This window comes from Globicephala melas, chromosome 5 (assembly GCF_963455315.2).
Source record: "Globicephala melas chromosome 5, mGloMel1.2, whole genome shotgun sequence".
Lineage (NCBI taxonomy): Eukaryota > Metazoa > Chordata > Mammalia > Artiodactyla > Delphinidae > Globicephala > Globicephala melas.
The window spans coordinates 63,626,681-63,645,965 of NC_083318.1; the positions used below are offsets into that span (position 1 = coordinate 63,626,681).

Consider the following 19,285-nt stretch of genomic DNA (forward strand, 5'->3'; position numbering starts at 1 on the left):
ACAGTCTCCAAAATGATCTGCTTTTGTTCTTGCCCACCGTGGTTTCTTTAGCTTCACAGCAGCCAGAATAATTTTCTTTTAAGAGCCATCAAAAGTCATGTCATTTCTCTATTTAATACTCCAATGGCTTCTCATCTCACAGAGACTAAAATCCAAACTCCTTACCATCTCAAGTCCTTCTGGTAGGTACCAAAGACCAGTCATGACATAACAGGATTTGCTGCTGGCCATTTCTTCCAAACTCATTAAACTCAAACATTTCTACCTCAGGATGCTTACACCTGCTATTCTCTATGTTTAGAGGAAAGCTTCCTCCAGGTAGAAGGAAGCCCCATGGCTCACCATTATCATGAATTATGTGCCCCAATGTCACTTCCTCAGAGGGGTTTTCCTAACCCCTGTATTTCAAATAGAACACTCATAACCCCACTGATCACACCAAACATCTATTCCTTTACTTTTCCTCGTGGCATTTATAATGATCTGACTTTTTTTTTTTTAAATTTCAGTATCCTTAACACCTAGAAGTGTGCCACGCACTCAGTAAGTGCTCGATAAATACTTACTGAATGAATATAACAGGTTCACTACAAAGGGCACTCTGAACTGAAGATAGATTTAGAGATCACCAGCATATGCATAGTACTTAAAGCCAGAGGAGTAGATGAGATTGCCCAGAGGGGAAAGAGAAGAGATATGACCAAGTTAAATTATTTTAACTATTCTAAAGGAGGCTTCCATTCAAAGAAATCTAATAATAGATCTTTAGTTATCCCCTGCTCTCATCATTTATCTTTTATATAAACTTAGATTTTCATATAGTATTAGATTTTAACTTATTTTACACATAACTCTTACAATGAGGCTCAACCCAAAATGAAACTAGAACTATCTTAATTGCCTGCCTGGGTAGACTAAATAGCAAGTGACAACATCAAGGTGCTAATGAAATCTAAAGAAAATGCTAATACCTCTGCATCTTCATCAAGTTGCAATTGCTTGGCGATGGCTTCATCATTTAATCTGGAATCATCTGCATTTTGTGAAGGCTATATTTCAAGGAAAATCAAGCAAGATCAGCATAAACCTTAAGTTCAAAGTAAGGTGCTTTTTCTTAACTATAGCTAAATAAATACACCAATGAGAGATAAATGTACCAGTTATGAAACAGACTCAATGCACACCAGCCAAAAAATTATGTTCATGGCTACTCCGTGACCACATCCAATTTCTTAACAAACAAATATGCTACAGACAGATGATTCTCACTTAATTCTATTGAAATGTTCAAAAGAAGTACCCAAAAAAAACCTAGAGACTAATGTCTTCGCTTCAGAAGTAGTCCAGAACATTGGCACACCAACACATGAGAAAGATTACACTGTCTAATGGAGGTACTAATGAAATCAACACACACACTGCTCGGCAGGCTTCCACGCAGGGAACTACTTTCACTAACTTATCTGTATTTGTTTCCTAAATGTCCAGGAAAAGATGAATCCAACAGCAGCCAAAATAGAGTAGGGCACAAGTATAGCATAGGGAGGCTCTATTCTAAGTTATGTGTTCATGACCTCATTTGGGAACAATTATATTGTCTGAGGTCAAGGGTAAAATGAGTTTGCATTCTGAGTATTTAAATTCTAAGAATCACAATTTATTCTTATGATTTAAATGATCTTTTCTCACTTTCAAATATTAAAAACTTAAATGTGTGATATTCTAACTTGGTCGTCCTCCAACATAATAGCAATTACATTTTACCCATAATCATAGGAAAATTATTTTCATCAATAAAATGCTGGTCTATTCATAAAATCCAATTTCACCTCTTATTAATAACTGAACGGGTACAAATCCTGAACATTCTTGCTTGCCTGTAGAACACTCACCTCTTTTCTTTTGCTTGCCACCATCTTCTTAGCCGATCTTTGGACACTTGCAGTTCCAAAATAATCAAGCACTGATGTGGGGGTAAGCTTCATTGGTGACAAAGGCTTATTCTTAGTGTTTAGTGTCTTAGTGTTTTCTTCATTCTTTTTCATGTTTGATGCTCCAAGATAACTATTTGGAGATCCTCCATTCTCTTTTGATTTAGAGGCTGCCTTCTTACACACAAAGTCATCTTCTTCATCTTAAATGAAATATGACCAAATATGGCTTGATAAAATATCAATTCTAATTACAAAAGCAACCACTTCCACCAACTTTATAAAAAATATACAAGTGCTATGGAATGCCAATGATTTTCTTTTCTTCCTATCTCCTAAATTCAACAGTTATCCTCACATTTACCAGTGCCAGGTCTGTAATACACCATCTCCCCCAATTACTACCCAGAGTACACAAACGTGTATATTTACTCATGTATTCAACAAATAATTACTGAGCATCTATTATGTGTTAGGCACTGAGGATAGAGCAGTGAATAAAAAAGACAAAATCCCTGCCATCATGGAGCTTGGAACCTAGAAGAGGAAACAGATATAGAAATAAATAAACATATACTGTCAAGTTATAAGTGCTATGAAGAAAAGTAAGACAGGGGCTTCCCTGGTGGCGCAGTGGTTGAGAGTCCGCCTGCCGATGCAGGGGACACGGGTTCGTGCCCCGGTCTGGGAAGATCCCACATGCCGCAGAGCGGCTGGGCCCGTGAGCCATGGCCGCTGAGCCTGCGCGTCCAGAGCCTGTGCTCCGCAACGGGAGAGGCCACATCAGTGAGAGGCCTGTGTACCACAAAAAAAAAAAGTCTTTCTAAGCATTCATGACAATGCATAGATAATTAAAGACCCCAAAAATGCACCTCAAAAGGGCCTCAGTAAACTTTTTTGTTTGATTCAGTGATTCACAAGATAAAAATCTTTTTACTTTGGCCTAATAACAAAAGAAATCCAATAAAAAGAAAAATCTAAAAGGCAGCCGTGAATACTAGGTCAGGTCACTGTGGGGGAGGGAGGGTTCACTTTATAAGTTTGGTGTTCAAGGCCACACATGAATGGGTCTTACCTCCTCTCAAGTACTCATTCAACTACTAGTGTTTGCTAAGGGTCATACGTGCCAAGCACTGTGCTGTTCCTAGGTGCTGCCATCGCAAACAAAAAAGTATCCAAGATATGTAAAAATCAAAAAGGGTTTAGCCTTACTCTCTAATTATTATATTTATATTAAAATTAAACTATAAACTTTACAAAGCATAAATAACTTACAGGTTTCTGAGTACTAAATGTAAAAAGTAATCCACTATTTAAAGCAAGAGCAGAGTAGACACCTCTGAGGATGTCCATACAGTTCACTATAAGCCTACTTTCCCTAAGGACTTACACCCCACTCCACCCTCCAAGGGCCTCCAATAACCACAGATATATTTATTAGATGGTTCCATATTCCTTGCCATCACAAACTGGACCAGGAGTGAGCACCTGAACAAGGTGGGGTGAATCTTACCCTTGATCAGTTTGCTGAACTAATGTGTTTAAACTAAGGTGCTAAAGGTTTATTTTTGCATTCAATGACATTCAGCAATGGCCTTCTAATAAATTCCATTTTGCTTACAACAAGCTAGGTTTTCTTCTTAACCTGCAACCAAAGATTTTAGTTAAAGCATACTTGTTTTCTTATCTTCAACTATAGCCAATCTACCTTCAAGATTAAATTAAAAATTCATTCATCAATCTTTCTAAGCACATCCAAGGCTTGATGCACGTACCAGAGTTCAAGTTCAATCCATGTATTGACAAGAGTCAACAGACTAAGTTTAGTCACTCATATATCTGTTCTTCCTACATGACGAGTCCTTCTCTGCCTCTGCCATCTGCTTCAGATGGTTCTGCAAAGGCTAGTGACATTATCCCCATTCCACTTAGGTACCATAGCCATGCAAATCACTCATAACAGTCCTAGTAACCACTGAGAATATAATCTGAAACTCCTTCCCTCTTCTCTAAGATAACAACATAATGAATTGTTATATTACTGAAATCCAATTTTTTATAATTTAAGGTTTGTCTATTTTAAATCCCTAGACACAGTTAAGCTGTAGATAACCAAACCAGTAGCATTCAACAACAAACTATTCTACCTTAGTAGTCAAAACAAATTATATGAAATGCCCTTAAAAGAAGATTCAAAACAAAATTAACATTGCTGGGACTTCCCTGGTGGCGCACTGGTTAAGAATCCTCCTGCCAATGTAGGGGACACAGGTTCAATTCCTGGTCCGGGAAGATCCCACATGCCACGGAGCTACTAAGTCTGTGCACTACAACTACTAAGCCTGCGCTCTAGAGCCCGCGAGCCACAACTACTGAAGCCCGCGCACCTAGAGCTCGTGCTCCACAACAAGAGAAGCCACTGCAACGAGAAGCCCGCACACTGCAATGAAGAGTAGCCCCCGCTCGCCACGAACAGAGAAAGCCCACGTGCAGCAACGAAGACCCAATGGAGCCAAAAATAAATAAATAAATTTATTTATTTTAACAAATAATAATAACATTGCTGATATCCTGGCTTTAATAAAAATAAAATAAGAAAGCTACAAAACTGGAACCTCCTAAGTATAGATATCCAATATATCTCCTTAGGCAGTAAGTGCAAAGTTAAAAGCATATCTAGTGTATACAAGACAAGACTTTCAATCTTATCGAGAGCTTATTAAATTTTATAATTTTTACTTGGTTTGTTTTGAATTCAACAACTGTACTTCTGGGAAGAAAGGATTTCCTTAATGGAGAAAGGACAAAATTAAATTGTATCTGCAAAATGACAGTCTTCTACTAGTTTCTCCCTCACTTTAAAAATGCCCAAAGCAGTAACATGTGTACAAGCAGTATGACAGAAAATCCCAGAACTGAATGGACCAAGTCAACCACTATGTTTTTCTGTTATAGTTCTTCCCCTACACTCAAGAATTTCCTTAGTATATAAAATATTGTAACTGTCCTTAAGCAATTAACTCAAACTAGATCAATCACTGATATCTGGTATAGACTCAGAAAGGGAAACAATGGTATTGTAGATATTTGCAATCCCTAGCTTAACGCTTTCTCCAGCAATCTCATAAATATTCACAGGTAACAGATGAGCATGATATCTAGTGAGATCAAGAATTTCTAAGACCATCAGATTAAAAAGACTGTTGGCAAGGGTGTAGGGAAATGGGACCTTTACATACGCAATAGGCAACAGTATTTTTAAATAGTAAATTTAAAAAAATCTTTATGGGGGGGCAATCTTGCAACATGTATCAAAACCTCTCATATGCATACCCATTAGTTGGACCCAGCCATTCCACTTCTTTTTTTAATTTTTTTAAATTTTGGCCGCACCGGGTCTTAGTTGCTGCATGCAGGATCTTCATGGTGGCACGCGGGATCTTTAGTTGCAGCATGCATGTGGCATCTAGTTCCTTGACCAGGGATCCAACCCGGGCCCCCTGCATTGGAAGCACAGTCTTACCCATTGGACCACCAGGAAAGTCCCAGCAATTCCACTTCTAACTAACTAGTCTAAAAACAAAACAGGGGGTCTTCCCTGGTGGCACAGTGGTTAGGAATCCACCTGCCAATGCAGGGCCACGGGTTCGAGCCCTGGTCCAGGAAGATGCAGCGGGGCAACTAAGCCTGTGCGCCACAACTAACGAGCCTGCACTCTAGACCCCACGAGCCACAACTACTGAAGCCCACGGGCTTAGAGCCAGGGCTCTGCAAAAAGAGAAGCCACCGCAGTGAGAAGCCCGCGCACCGCAACGAAGACCCAACGCAGCCAAAAATAAATAAGTTAAATAAATAAAATTTAAAATAAATAAATAAAAACAGGGACTTCCATGGTGGTCCAGTGGGTAAGACCCCGCGCTTCCACTGCAGGGGGCACAGGTTCGATCCCTGGTCTGGGAACGAAGATCCCACATGCTGCACACCGAGGCCAAAAAAAAAACAAAACAAATGAACACGTACACAAAGACATATGTACAAAAATGCTTATCATGGCATTTGTCCATTCAAAAGTATGGAGGGCTTCCCTGGTGGCGCAGTGGTTGAGAGTCCGCCTGCCAATGCAGGGGACACGGGTTCGTGCCCTGGTCCGGGAAGATCCCACATGCCGCGGAGCGGCTGGGCCTGTGAGCCATGGCCACTGAGCCTGCGCGTCCGGAGCCTGTGCTCTGCAACAGGAGAGGCCACAACAGTGAGAGGCCCGCGTACCGCAAAAAACAAAACAAAACAAAAGTATGGAGAACAGACTGCAAGAGGGCAAGAAAAGATGAAGGAAAAATTAAGGGACTAATACAGTTTAGGCAAAAAAGACAGCCTCAACTATGACAGTTGCACCAAAGATAGAGATAAGTGAACACTGTTTATAAAGTGAGAAAACAAATAACCTGAATACCTACTATTATGTTCAACCATGTAATGAATTATGCAGCAACAGAAAATTATAATGCATATCCATATTTACTGACATCAAGATATTCATATGTGTATTAAATGATAAAAGAGATATTACAAGATGTTTAGTGATATATCTAAATCTACCCATCTATATATTTATAGATATGCTTTTAAATTCATGTTCAAAGATCTGAAAAGAATAAAATGTTATCAACTTTTATCTCTGGATAGGGGATTGTGGGTGATTTTTCATTTCTTTCATCGTATCTTTTTTATCTGTATATTACACTTCTCTTTCTTTTTAACCTACATCTAATATTTTACAACAAATTGACTATCTCCTAGAAACTCTCCGTCCCCTTGGCTTTCTGAGACAGAAGAGGTTTGGCTTTAGCTTCTCCCTCCTCTCCATTTTTCTTTGCTTACTTCTTTCATTATTTATTAGCATCTCTGCTTATTCTGTCACTAGCTTCAGGGACTTCATGGTATCTTTTTATCTAATTTATGATATAATTAGTTTATAATAGTTATCATTATTGAGCATTAAACTCCATGCCAGGTACTCTACCACATTCTTTATAATGCATTATCTTTAGTCAACTAGTTCTCTTATTCCATACATGGATTCCATTTTCCACATTCCTGGCAAACGCAGACTGGGCTTAAATACTTTCAAAATGGAGCAGTGTAATTCAACGTGACCTCCTCTTTCTTTGGTGAACAGCACTACTGTATTCTTTAGAAAAGTTCTTCCTTACATTAAGCCAAAACACTTCCCTGTGAATTCCACCTATTTTCCCTAATTAATCTTTTTTCCCATTCAGTGTTTGAAGACTGCCTTCGTTCTCTTCTTTAGCTCCTCTTCCCTACAAATGGTAAAGTTTCAAACCACTCACCACTTGGGTTATTGGAAAGATTAGATTTTTAAAAATCAAAGTGCCCAGTATAGTACCGCGCCATGTTATAATAAACATTCAGTAAACAATAAAGCAGTATTCTCTGGTGAAAACAATACTGAACCAGAAGTCCAGAAAACTAAAATGCTAACCTGACTTCGGCTTTCTATTGTTATTTTTTTAATTATCTGGGATTCGTTGTCCTCTGCAAAATGTTGGACCAGACAAACTCTTTTAAGATTTTCCCTTCTATAATTGTGAAAAATCTGTGGATAGTCACATAGATTTTGTAGCTACTATACTCAATACTGATGAGAATGTGATAAGTCTGTACTAATATAAACACTAACTATGAAAGTGTAAACTACTGGGTTAGCCAAAACAGTTTGTTTGGGTTCTTCCATAACATCTTACGAAAAACCCGAACGAACTTTTCGGTCAACCCAACAGTATGACTTTTCTAGAAAGCAATTTGGCAAAATATATCTAGAACCTTAAAGAAGTTCATAACCTTTAGCATAGTAATTCTTAGAGATAATGAGAGGTGCTGACAAACATTTATATACAAATATATTCATCACACTACTAAAAACATTAAAAACGTAGGCAACAAAAATAATTAAAACTGGAAGGGCTATATACATTGTGATCTAGTCATACAATGAATTCATGCTGTCATAAAAAATTAAGCCCAAATTTCAAACCTCAAAAAAAAATTATGAAAACAGTAAAAATAAGCTGGCAAAAAACCAAAAATGCATCACTTTGTTCTTTAGGTTAGCCTTAAACATCACTCCTAAAAGAGAGCTTCTTTCCATAGCCTTCTCTACTAGAGATCTTTTTACAATGGGTTTAAAGTTAACAATGTCTTCAAGCTACAGATCCCAAAAATATACTACATCTAAACACAGACATAACTTTATAAACATTTTCATAAATACTGAGTAAAAATGTAAGTTCCAAGAAAAAATATGGAAATATTCTGCATGAAATTTCAAGTATGTTTTCACTGTACTAAGCAAAAATTATATACAAGGTGCTTTGTTCTCTACTAACCACAAAATAAATGGTTCTCCAAGTCCCCTTGGAAAGCAGGAGCAATTCTAGTGAAATACAGTTATGCAAAAAGGAAAAAAAAATATTGACTTGCTTGATTTAATGCTTATTTAGTGCCCTGTGATTTGTGAACTTCTCCACAGTCCTTATAGTTACATGGACCTGTAACTATAAGGCTGTGACCATCCTTATGTAAAATAAATATTTTACGATTCTACACAGTGTGTAGATATGAAACACCCCAAATAAAGTTATGGTTGTTTTTCTTTTTTAACATTTGTTCTTGTTTCCTAATGAGCCTAAATTTGTTCTGCCTTGTCAGAAGCCAAAGGCAAAACTGTGTTCTCTTCTTCACATTAACTTAAAATAATGATAAATAGATCTAAGTCAAATTTCTGTGACCTAGTTGAAAATCATGGGCAACGGAACACTTAGAACCTCCCCCCAGGATATCTGACTCCTTATAAAAACACCATTTATTTTTATTTATATACAACATAACCTCAAATTTGGTAAGAATCACCACGTAAACTAGCATTATCCAACATACAGCAGAGGAATTGCCTGGAAGAGAAGATTGCTTTGCCACTCTGAGTTAGATACATTCATTTATTTAAAAGGATAACAAATGAAAGAGCAAGAAAATAATGTGCAGGTCTCTAAAAAAATCTAATTCTGAAGTTCCTACTGCTGAGAGTTTGGGATTCTAATTTTTTTCCCTCAGTGTGAAATACACAGAAACCAAATTAATGGAGACCATCCTAGAGAATCTGGTTACAGAGATTAAAAATAATTTATTTTGCAACAAGTCAAAAACTAAAAAGGGAATCTGAGTCTTTAGAGCCTTTTTCTACTAACTTCCTTTTCAATACTTCCTTGAGTCAAAAATCCAAACTGTCATTTTGGTGTGGACATAGAGAAAGGTTCATATGCATATTCCAAATCTTCAATAAATATTTGTTAATTAAGTGGTTGGAAAAGAAACTACACATATCATCTTTGCACCGCTTATGGGGTGTGAGAATCGGACATTCTGGGGTGAATCACTGAATGATTTATGTGGTGAATCAGATATATTTCAGTATAATGAAATAAAACTGAAACTGCTCATCCTTAATCAAGAAATTTAGAGATATCATGATTCTTTATCAATAAATCCTCTTAGAATCAAATGGAGTCAGTTATATTTTAAGAATAAAATTACTTAATAATTCGTGAGGTCTAGTGAGGTAGCTAAGTAATGATATTTATCATTAAGAGAAAAAAGTACTGGCTTGTGCTGTGATGTTATCTACCACATAGAGTCCTCCCCAGAGCAGGAAGAACAGTCCATGGAAAGTCACAGCTGGTTTCAATTACTAAGAAAACAATGCAGGAGAAGAAAGTGGAACATTTTACTACTTACTCACCTCCTTCCTCCATCTCCACTGCATCTCACAGGAAAAGAAAAAGGAGGTTCAGGGTTAGGGGAGGGAGGGCTTAGACAACTAGCCACAGGTACATTATCCAGAGCTTCTTACAACTCTAAAGCATGAAACCGGCAACAGAAGGAAAACTCGACTGACCGGAAGAGTTAAGGGAGTGGTTCAGCAATGCGATTCACCATTTCCATTCACATTCCACTTCCCCGCACATGAGAGGACATAACAATGCTGGTTTCTATGCTAAGACCAAGTATAAATCACCTGTATACTGTTTCATTAGTGCTTAATGACATTTTCATAACATAATCCTACTTCCTTAGCATTCTCGAATACAATCCTGTATCTCTCATACTTTCACAAGTACCTGACAACAAAATATGTGTCACCAGAAAACAAGTCTGTTCATTTTCAAAGATGTTTCAGACACTCAATAATCATTCCAGATACTCTAGTGCTTCATTATTCACTATGTCCTTTTCAGTTCTCCTTCTTCATATGCCACTGAATTTTTTTTCAGGTCTCATAATATGCACTACTGAAAGGGGACTGAAGAGCAAACTAGGGAAAAAAGACTACAAGAAAGCACCTAGCTCTTATAATGATGCTTCAGTCAAAATGAATTTGGGAATGAACTTGCTAAAGGATATCAGTGACCTTGAATCATCATATAAAATGGAAGAAGTCTCTAAAGATTAAAGAGGAGAAGTGGAGTCCTAATTGTCGAAAAGAAAAAGGCAGATCCCCAACTACAGAAATATAGAAGGAGAAAGGTTTGGTTACAGTTCTACACAACAATATCAAGAGCAGGGCAAAAAGAGAGTATTTACAGATAGCCAACAGTCACATGAAAAGATGCTCAACATGGCTATTAGAGAAATGCAAATCAAAACTACAATGAGATATCACCTCACACCAGTTAGAATGGCCATCATTAAAAAGTCAACAAATAACAAATTCTGAAGAGGGGGTGGAGAAAAGGGAACCCTTCTACACTATTGGTGGGAATGTAAGTTGGTGCAACCACTATGGAAAACAGCATGGAGGTTTCTCAGAAAACTAAAAATAGAACTACCGTATGAACCAGCAATCCCACTTCTGGGCATATATCTGACAAAACTATAATTCAGAAAGATACATGCACCCCAGTGTTCACAGCAGCACTATTCACAACAGCCAAGACATGGAAACAAACTAAATGTCCATCGACAGATGAATGGATAAAGATGTGGTACATATACACAATGGAATACTACTCAGCCATAAAAAAGAATGAAATAATGCCATTTGCAGCAACATGGATGCAACTAGAGATTATCATACTAACTGAAGTAAGTCAGAAAGAGAAAGATGAATACCATATGATACCACTTATATGTGGAATCTAAAATGACACAAATGAACTCATCTACAAAACAGAAACAGACTCACAGACATAGAGAACAGACTTGTTGTTGCCAAGGGGGAGGGGGGTGAGGGAGGGATGGAGCGGGAGTTTGGGGTTAGCAGATGCAAACTATTATATATAGAATAGATAAACAACAAGGTCCTACTGTATAGCACAGTAAGCTATATTCAGTATCCTGTGATAAACCATAATGGAAAAGAATATGAAAAAGAATGTACATATATGTATAACTGAATTACTTTGCTGTATAGCAGAAATTAACACATTATAAATCAACTATACTTCAATAAAAAATTAAAATAAAAAACAAACAAAAACCAAAAAGAGAGTATTTAACAGAAGCAGACAGAGATTCACTGAGATTAAACTATGCTGGCCTGAGCCATCATTTATTCTTTAGGACTAGCAGATGAGATGAATATTAGAAACAGGGATGTCTGGACTGTAACAAAGCATCTACCAAATTGTCTTCCGATAGGCTACGGCAGGGTTTTTAACCTCTGCATTATTGACATCTTGAGCCAAATAATTGTTGTAGGGGGCTCTCTGGTGCACTGTAGGATGTGTAGTAGCAACTCTGGCCTCTACCAACTAGATGCCGCAGCATCCGCCAGTTGTGATGACCAAAAATAGCACTCCAGATATGCCAGATTTTTTGCTGCAAGGCAAAATCACCCTTGATTAAGAAGCACTGATTTATGGCAAGATGGAGAAATACAAGATACGTAACAGTGGTTTCTGAGATTCATAACTAATTGCAAAGCTCTTCAGAAGAAACTGAAAAGCTGTATCCAGGATGCTGATATTCGATCATGTCAATTTTGAAAAAGGTTTCTTTACATGTCCCTTAATACTAAACAGTTTTACTAATGATTCAGAAAGAAATACACAGATAGGTTTATCAGATCTGTAGAAGATATGAAATCAGATGATATAAAAAATAAGTGGATGAGGGGCATCCAAAGAACTACAGGATTCTTTCACACTGAAGCTTTGTGCAACCTTAGATTGAAAATTGATTCTTTAAGAGTAAGTTTTCTTAAAGCAAGTCAGCTCTGATATAAGGTAGTTTTGAAGATCAAATGAGACAGATAGGAAATATAAGCCATACAATAAATAATGTTATTCCATTCCATGAAGTCAGTATAAAAGTGTTTTGGAAAAAATTTATAATAGTATACAAGACAAAATTTATGTTGACATTATTAAGGTCGAATTCTCCCTGCCTTTCACATGGACACAGAGGTTTCAAGTAAAGTAAGAGATTCCTAAACAGATGATACTGTAATTAAGAAAATACAAGGTACGATACAATACTAGGTAGTATTAATCTGGTGTAAGTAAATCTGTGAAAGTTTATAAATTGAATTTTTTAAAGTAGATTTTCCTCTTTCTATAAAGTTAGAAAGTAGTGAATAATGCACATGAAACAGCACTACTGATTTCCAAACTTCACATTATTCTCCTTTCTAGTATACACAATACCTAAATCTCCATGTTAAATCCTACCAAAACCTTTGATGTTTATCTCAAATTTCTCTCTCTCCCAGGAAATGTTTCCTGAACTTCCAAAATAAAAGTTACCTCTCTCATGCCCAAATATCCTTGGAAGATATTTTTATCACTGTTAATTCTTTCCTTGTATTATAATTTTTATGTAAAAGGCTTATCTCCCCAGTAGAATTTAAGCCCTTGAGGACAGGGCTGAACTTTATTCTCTTATCTATTTCATAGATTGTCCAGTATGCTGTTGGGCACAAACAGTGAACAATCGCGTTTGTTAAATAAATAAATCAGTGAGAATTTAATATTGTTAAATGAAAATATTCAAATGTAAAATTAAAAAAAAAAAAGATGACAGAATCAGAATACAAAACCCTGGAAGCTAACAAGATAAAAACGTAAGAGTTTCAGAAAAAAATTTTCAGCAAAAAAATTTAATAAGGATAAACATAAAGTCCCTTTTCTGGACCTGAGAAGCACAAAGTGGAACCCCCTTCTATTCTTTATAATATAGGTGAATAAACTACACCCTTAAAACAAATGCCACTTAACCTCAAGAAATTCTATTCTCTTTTAAGTGATAATATTCTTCATTGTGAATTGTCCACTTATTGATGGCTAAATATGTTCTATTACAATGAAGCATAAACAAGTATGTTCACATCAATAATCCAATATCCAAAATAAGAGTATGAGAAAAATTAAATGCATACCATTAAAATTCACTATGCAGAAGTTTAAAAGAATGAGATAGGAATCTTTCTGTATTGAAAGAGAGAGAGGCTGAGGGGTGGGGAGGGAGGGAGGGGAGAAAAGGAGAGAAGGAAGGAGGAAGGGAAGGAGACATTAAGTTATGAAAAAGCAAGCTGCAGAAATGTTACAAGATGCCACTCTCAAATACGTGTATATATGTAAATATACATGTGTGTATATATATATTTTTTAAATTTATATAGCTATGTAAGGCAAAAGGGATGGATGAAGGAATGGAACATTTTTTATCTGAATTGTTTCTTTTTCAGTGAGAATGTGTTACTTAGGAAATTCTGAATAATATTAATCTAAATACTCATCCTCAAAAATCTAAACTTAGTTTCTTTTATAGTCTTATAAAAACTATAAATATTAATAGTATTATTAATTTTTTAATATTGATTTTAAATCCATATTAATTTTTGCACAAGTATAATGAAAGAAATATAATACACAGTTCTTAGGTTTCCTCTCACTTCAAGGAAATTCTCTGTCTCAGCCACACTGGGTTTCCCTGAAAATATCTAAGAGAAGTTCTCTATCCTATACAGAAATCTATTCTTATTTATCTGGTACACAAAGCTGTATGTCACTAAAAATTAGCACACACATTCCCCAATAATATTTTCTGCTGCTATTTTCCCGAGTCACAAGTCACTGATATTACATGGTAACCTGGAGAACAGCACATTCCCAATTTTTTCCCACTTAATGTCCCCAAAATAATTATAACTTCAAGAACACTATCAGCCTATGGAATTATATGCTCAATAAAAATTACCGGTCATAACAACCCACAGAATGGGAGAAAATATTTGTAAATGAAGCAACGAACAAGGGATTAATCTCCAAAATATACAAACAGCTCCTGTTTGGACTTTTTTTAATACAATATAGAAAAAAAAAAACAGCTCAATCAGAACATCGGCAGAAGATCTAAATAGACATTTCTCCAAAGAAGACATAAAGAGGGCCAAAAATCACATGAAAAGATGCTCAACATCACTAATTACTAGAGAAACGCAAATCAAAACAACAATGAGGTACCACCTCACACCAGTCAGAATAGCCATCATTAAAAAGTCTATAGGGCTTCCCTGGTGGCGCAGTGGTTGAGAGTCCGCCTGCCGACACAGGGGACACGGGTTCGTGCCCCGGTCTGGGAAGACCCCACATGCCACGGAGCGGCTGGGCCGGTGAGCCATGGCCGCTGAGCCTGCACGTCCGGAGCCTGTGCTCCGCAACAGGAGGGGCCACAGCAGTGAGAGGCCTGCGTACCGCAAAAAAAAAAAAAAAAAAAAAAGTCTACAAATAACAAATGCTGAAGAGGGGGTAGAGAGATGGAGAAAGTGTGGAGAAAAGGAAACCCTCCTACACTGTTGGTGGGAATGTAAACTGGTACAACCATTATGGAGAACAGTAAGGAGGTTCCTTAAAAAATTACATATAAAACTACCATATTATCTGGCAATCCCACTCCTGGGCATATATCTGGAGAAAACCATAATTTGAAAAGATGCATGCACCCCAATGTTCATTGCACCATTATTTACAATAGCCAAGACATGGAAGCAACCTAAATGTCCACTGACAGAGGAGTGGATAAAAAGACGTGGTACATATATATATGATGGAATACTACGCAGCCATAAAAAAGAATGAAATAATGCCATTTGCCACAACACGGATGGACCCAGAGATTGTCATACTAAATGAAGTAAATCAGACAAAGACAAATATCACATGATATTGCTTATATGTGGAATCCAAAAAAATGGTACAGATGAACTTATTTACAAAACAGAAAAAGAGTCACAGATGTAGAAAACAAACTTATGGTTACCCAGGGGGGAAGTGGGGAGGGAATAAATTGGGAGATTGGGATTGACATGTACACACTACTATGTATAAAAGAGATAACTAATAAGGACCTACTGTATAGCACAGGGAACTAGACTCAATATTCTGTTATGACCTGTATGGGAAAAGAATCTAAAAATGAGTGGAGACATATATATATGCGCATATATTCACTTTGCTGTACACGTGAAACTAACACAACATTGTAAATCAACTATACACCAATAAAAACTTTTTTTAAATTACCCGTCATAAACAATTCTCAAGATTGGGAAAAGCCCCACCATTTTCAACCAAACACAAGCAGCCCCTGATGAAACCGCATAATAAAAGGTCACCTGTGTCAAACAAAACTCAAGGTCTCTCACTTCATTAAACAACTAAAAGTAAACATATTTACCCAGTACAACACGTATTTGGATTTTTACCAACCTACAAGAACATTTTACTACAGTCAATGGTTAGCTATGAAGATATGTATAAGCGATTTTTTTCCTTTTCCTGTAATATGAGAAACTAATGTAGTTAAAGTACTTTAAAAATCAGTAAGGGACTTCCCTGGCAGTCCAGTGGTTAAGACTTTGCCTTCCAATGCAGGGGGGTGCAGGTTCGATCCCTGGTCGGGGAGCTAAGATCTCACATGCCTTGCGGTCAAAAAACCAAAACATAAAACCGAAGCAATACTGTAACAAATCCAACAAAGACTTTAAAAATAGTCCGCATCAAAAAAAATCTTTAAAAAAATCAATACATAATAGAAGACAAATTTAATCAAACAAAGTGATGATGAAAAGTGTGTCATGGAGCTAAATGATAAGCCTAAAGATCTGTATAACAATATAGCCTAAAGAACTGTGTAATAGTACAACCAAAGGCACCTGAAGTAGGTTAAGTAGGTTATTTTCTTTTCTTTTTTAACTTTTTAAATTAATTTTTATTGGAGTATAGTTGCTTAGTAGATTATTTTCTAAAGTTAGGTTATTTCCAAGACTTCCTTGGTGGTCCAGTGGGTAAGACTCTGCACTCCCAACACAGGGGGCCCAGGTTCGATCCCTAGTCGGGGAACTAGATTCCACATGCATGCCACAACTAAGAAGTCCACAGGCCACAACTAAGAGCCCACATGGAGCAACTAAGACCCAGTACACCCAAAGTAAATAAATAAATAAATATTTTAAAATAAATAAATAAAGTAAGGTTATTTCCTAAGTATGTTTCTCATTGTTTATAAAGCACTGTGCAACAGGAATAAAATGCAAGCCACCTTTTTAAAAAGGAAAAAGAAACAGATGAAATTAATTTTAATAATATATTTCACTTATCCTAACATATTTAGATTATTATTTAAACATGTAATCAATGCTAAAAAATTATTAATAAGATAATTTATCCTTTTTTTTTGTAGTAAGTCTTTGAAATCTATACTTCACAAGTAAAACATTCTGAATTGGGGCTAATCATATTTCAAGTGCTCAACAGCCACATGTAGTAGTTCCCATACTGGACAAAGAACATCTATAACATAAGTGGGCCAAATACAATTTCTAAATTTCTAAAGCACAGTTATATAATCAAAAAAAGCCCTAAGTATCTAAGCAAAAGCAAATGTCTTTAGCATAATCTTCAAGGCAGATGTAGGTGTACGATCAGGTCAAAATATAATAATAACAGTTAATACTTACTGAGCATTTCAGTAATGTGACAGACACTATTTTAATTGCTTTTCAAGCATTATCTCATTTGATCAAGCACAAAGGCCTCTGATGTAGGTACTAGTAATACCCCATTTTACAAACAAGAAAACTAAGACACAGGGAAAGGTAAATGAAGGTTTAACCCAGGCAGGAGGTTTTACTCAAGAGCTCATGTTCTTAAACACTACGCATGCTATGCTGTAAGGAAAAAAAACAGTTGGTTTATAAAAGATAAAATATGGAATAGTAAAGAAAATTGTTTCTTTTGGAATTAACAGGTTTTTAAAACTGAATCATCTCATATAATCCTTTTCCACAAGAAGCTCCAAACTCCAAAAAAAAAAAAAGTACGATTTTATTACCACAAATATTTTATTTAACCTTATACTGATAAATTGTTGTTGTGGGTTTTTTTTTTTTTTTTTTGGCCACGTGGCATGTGGGATCTTAGTTCCCCTTACCAAGGATCGAACCCATGCCCCCAGAATTGGAAGCATGAAGTCTTAACCACTGGACCTCCAGGCAAGTCCCAATATACTGATAAATATTTATTTCTACAATATGAATACTTATTCATAACCAGCATTGAAATTTTGTATGTAGTTTTAGCTTTAAAAAAAGAATAAAAGAATTATTTTATGGTCAAGAAATTTCTAGTTAGTTTATTAATTTCAAGAAGCTGCACTTTTCTTTTTGTGAAACTCATTATATTTCTGATTTTATTATGCTAATTTTATTGCAGACTTCTTTTTAACCGTCTCATTCTCTTTTATGATGGGAAGGAAAAGGGCTTTTCTCCCATTCACCTATCACTCCAAGGCATAAAAAAGTATGAGAAGATAAAACAGGCAAAAAAACAGCTAACTTCTTTCCTGTATCTCAAATCCAGGAAAAAGCAGAATACTATGTAATACTGAACATCATATGAGATAGATATACTGTACCCCAAGAATTTTTGCTAAGACAAGATGACAACATTCACTTTCACATGTACATACCCTTGGCAGGGTGATATAAATACTGTCTAATGGTCATAAAAATTTCAGATAAGATGATAGTTAGTTATCTTTTCAGAAAATAACATTCGAAAATACCTGGTCTGAAATAAACAGTCCCATGTTAAAGAAAACCTGTGATCAGAGCTTAAATTGTTTGACCCTTCTGTGTACCTAAAATCACAAGATAACGATAGCCTTGATCCACAGTTGAAGGCCATCGCTGTCTGCACACTAACTTTGACGTTTTCAGGGTGTCACTGGAAAGCTTGATCACACCACCTTCAGTTACATAATAAACCTATCACCATACTGGTTTTAGTATCCCTCCCACATATTCAAAACTTGACAAAGGTGGCCAGATGTAAGAGGGAGCCTTTTAATGGAAGAGCGCATTTGCACAACGTGCCTGAACAGATATTTAGCAACAGAACAGAAAGGTTCAAGAGTCAATCTGCCACAGGCCATAATGAAGAAATTTATCTCAGCTTCCAGAAAATATGTTCATGTCACTTAGATTTTCTCTTTGGTCATTTGAACAACTTTATCAAATATGTAAATGTTTCAGAGAGCCTACAAAGCTTCATCTGTGGGCTTCTTTCATTTTTATTTTTTCCTTTTGACAGCCTGTTATTTATGTTTCAGGCACTGGGTCTGGCCCTTTCATATGCATCATCCCATTTTTTCCCAACTAGCCTATTCAGTTAGTGTTTCTACTTTACAGAAAGGGAGACAGACTCACTGCCCTTTAGCCCAGTCACACAGCTGTTAGATGGGAACTAAGGATGTACCCTCCAGGCAGGGCTTCTGACCTTCCAGTCTCAGCTTCCTTCTACAACTCAAGGACTTCTTTCCTGTTTCATTCCCTACTTACTGACCAATTTATCTACCATGAGTACCTTCATACTCTCAAGTAACAGCCCATACATGAAAGCAAATTCCAATAACATTAAAACATTAAAGGTGGGGATTCCCTGGTGGCTCAGTGGTTAAGAATCGGCAGGGGACACAGGTTTGAGCCCTGGTCCGGGAAGATCCCACATGCTGCAGAGCAACTAAGCCTGTGCGCCACAACTACTGAGCCTTTGCTCTAGAGCCCGCGAGCCAAAACTATTGAGCCCACGCCCCACAACTACTGACGCTGCGCGCCTAGAGCCCGTGCTTCGCAACAAGAGAAGCAACTGCAATGAGAAGCCAGCGTACCGCAACAAGAGTAGCCCCCGCTCGCTGCAACTAGAGAAAGCCCGCATGCAGCAGCAAAGACCCAACGCAGTCAAAAATAAATAAATAAAATAAAAAATTTTTAATTATATTAA

At 36.7% G+C, this 19,285-nt stretch overlaps 1 protein-coding gene across 3 annotated transcripts in view; it reads right to left on the reverse strand.

Moving 5' to 3' along the window:
- Positions 1–19,285, reverse strand: part of RFC1 (replication factor C subunit 1) — an 80,427-nt gene that overhangs the window by 35,416 nt on the left and 25,726 nt on the right. For all 3 annotated transcript variants that reach the window (XM_030881066.3, XM_030881061.3, XM_030881062.3), the window contains exons 5-6: positions 1,893–2,134; positions 972–1,049 (exon numbers count right to left, since the gene is read on the reverse strand). In XM_030881066.3, the coding sequence (XP_030736926.1) occupies positions 972–1,049; positions 1,893–2,134 (320 nt within the window). The remainder of the gene's footprint in view (positions 1–971; positions 1,050–1,892; positions 2,135–19,285) is intronic.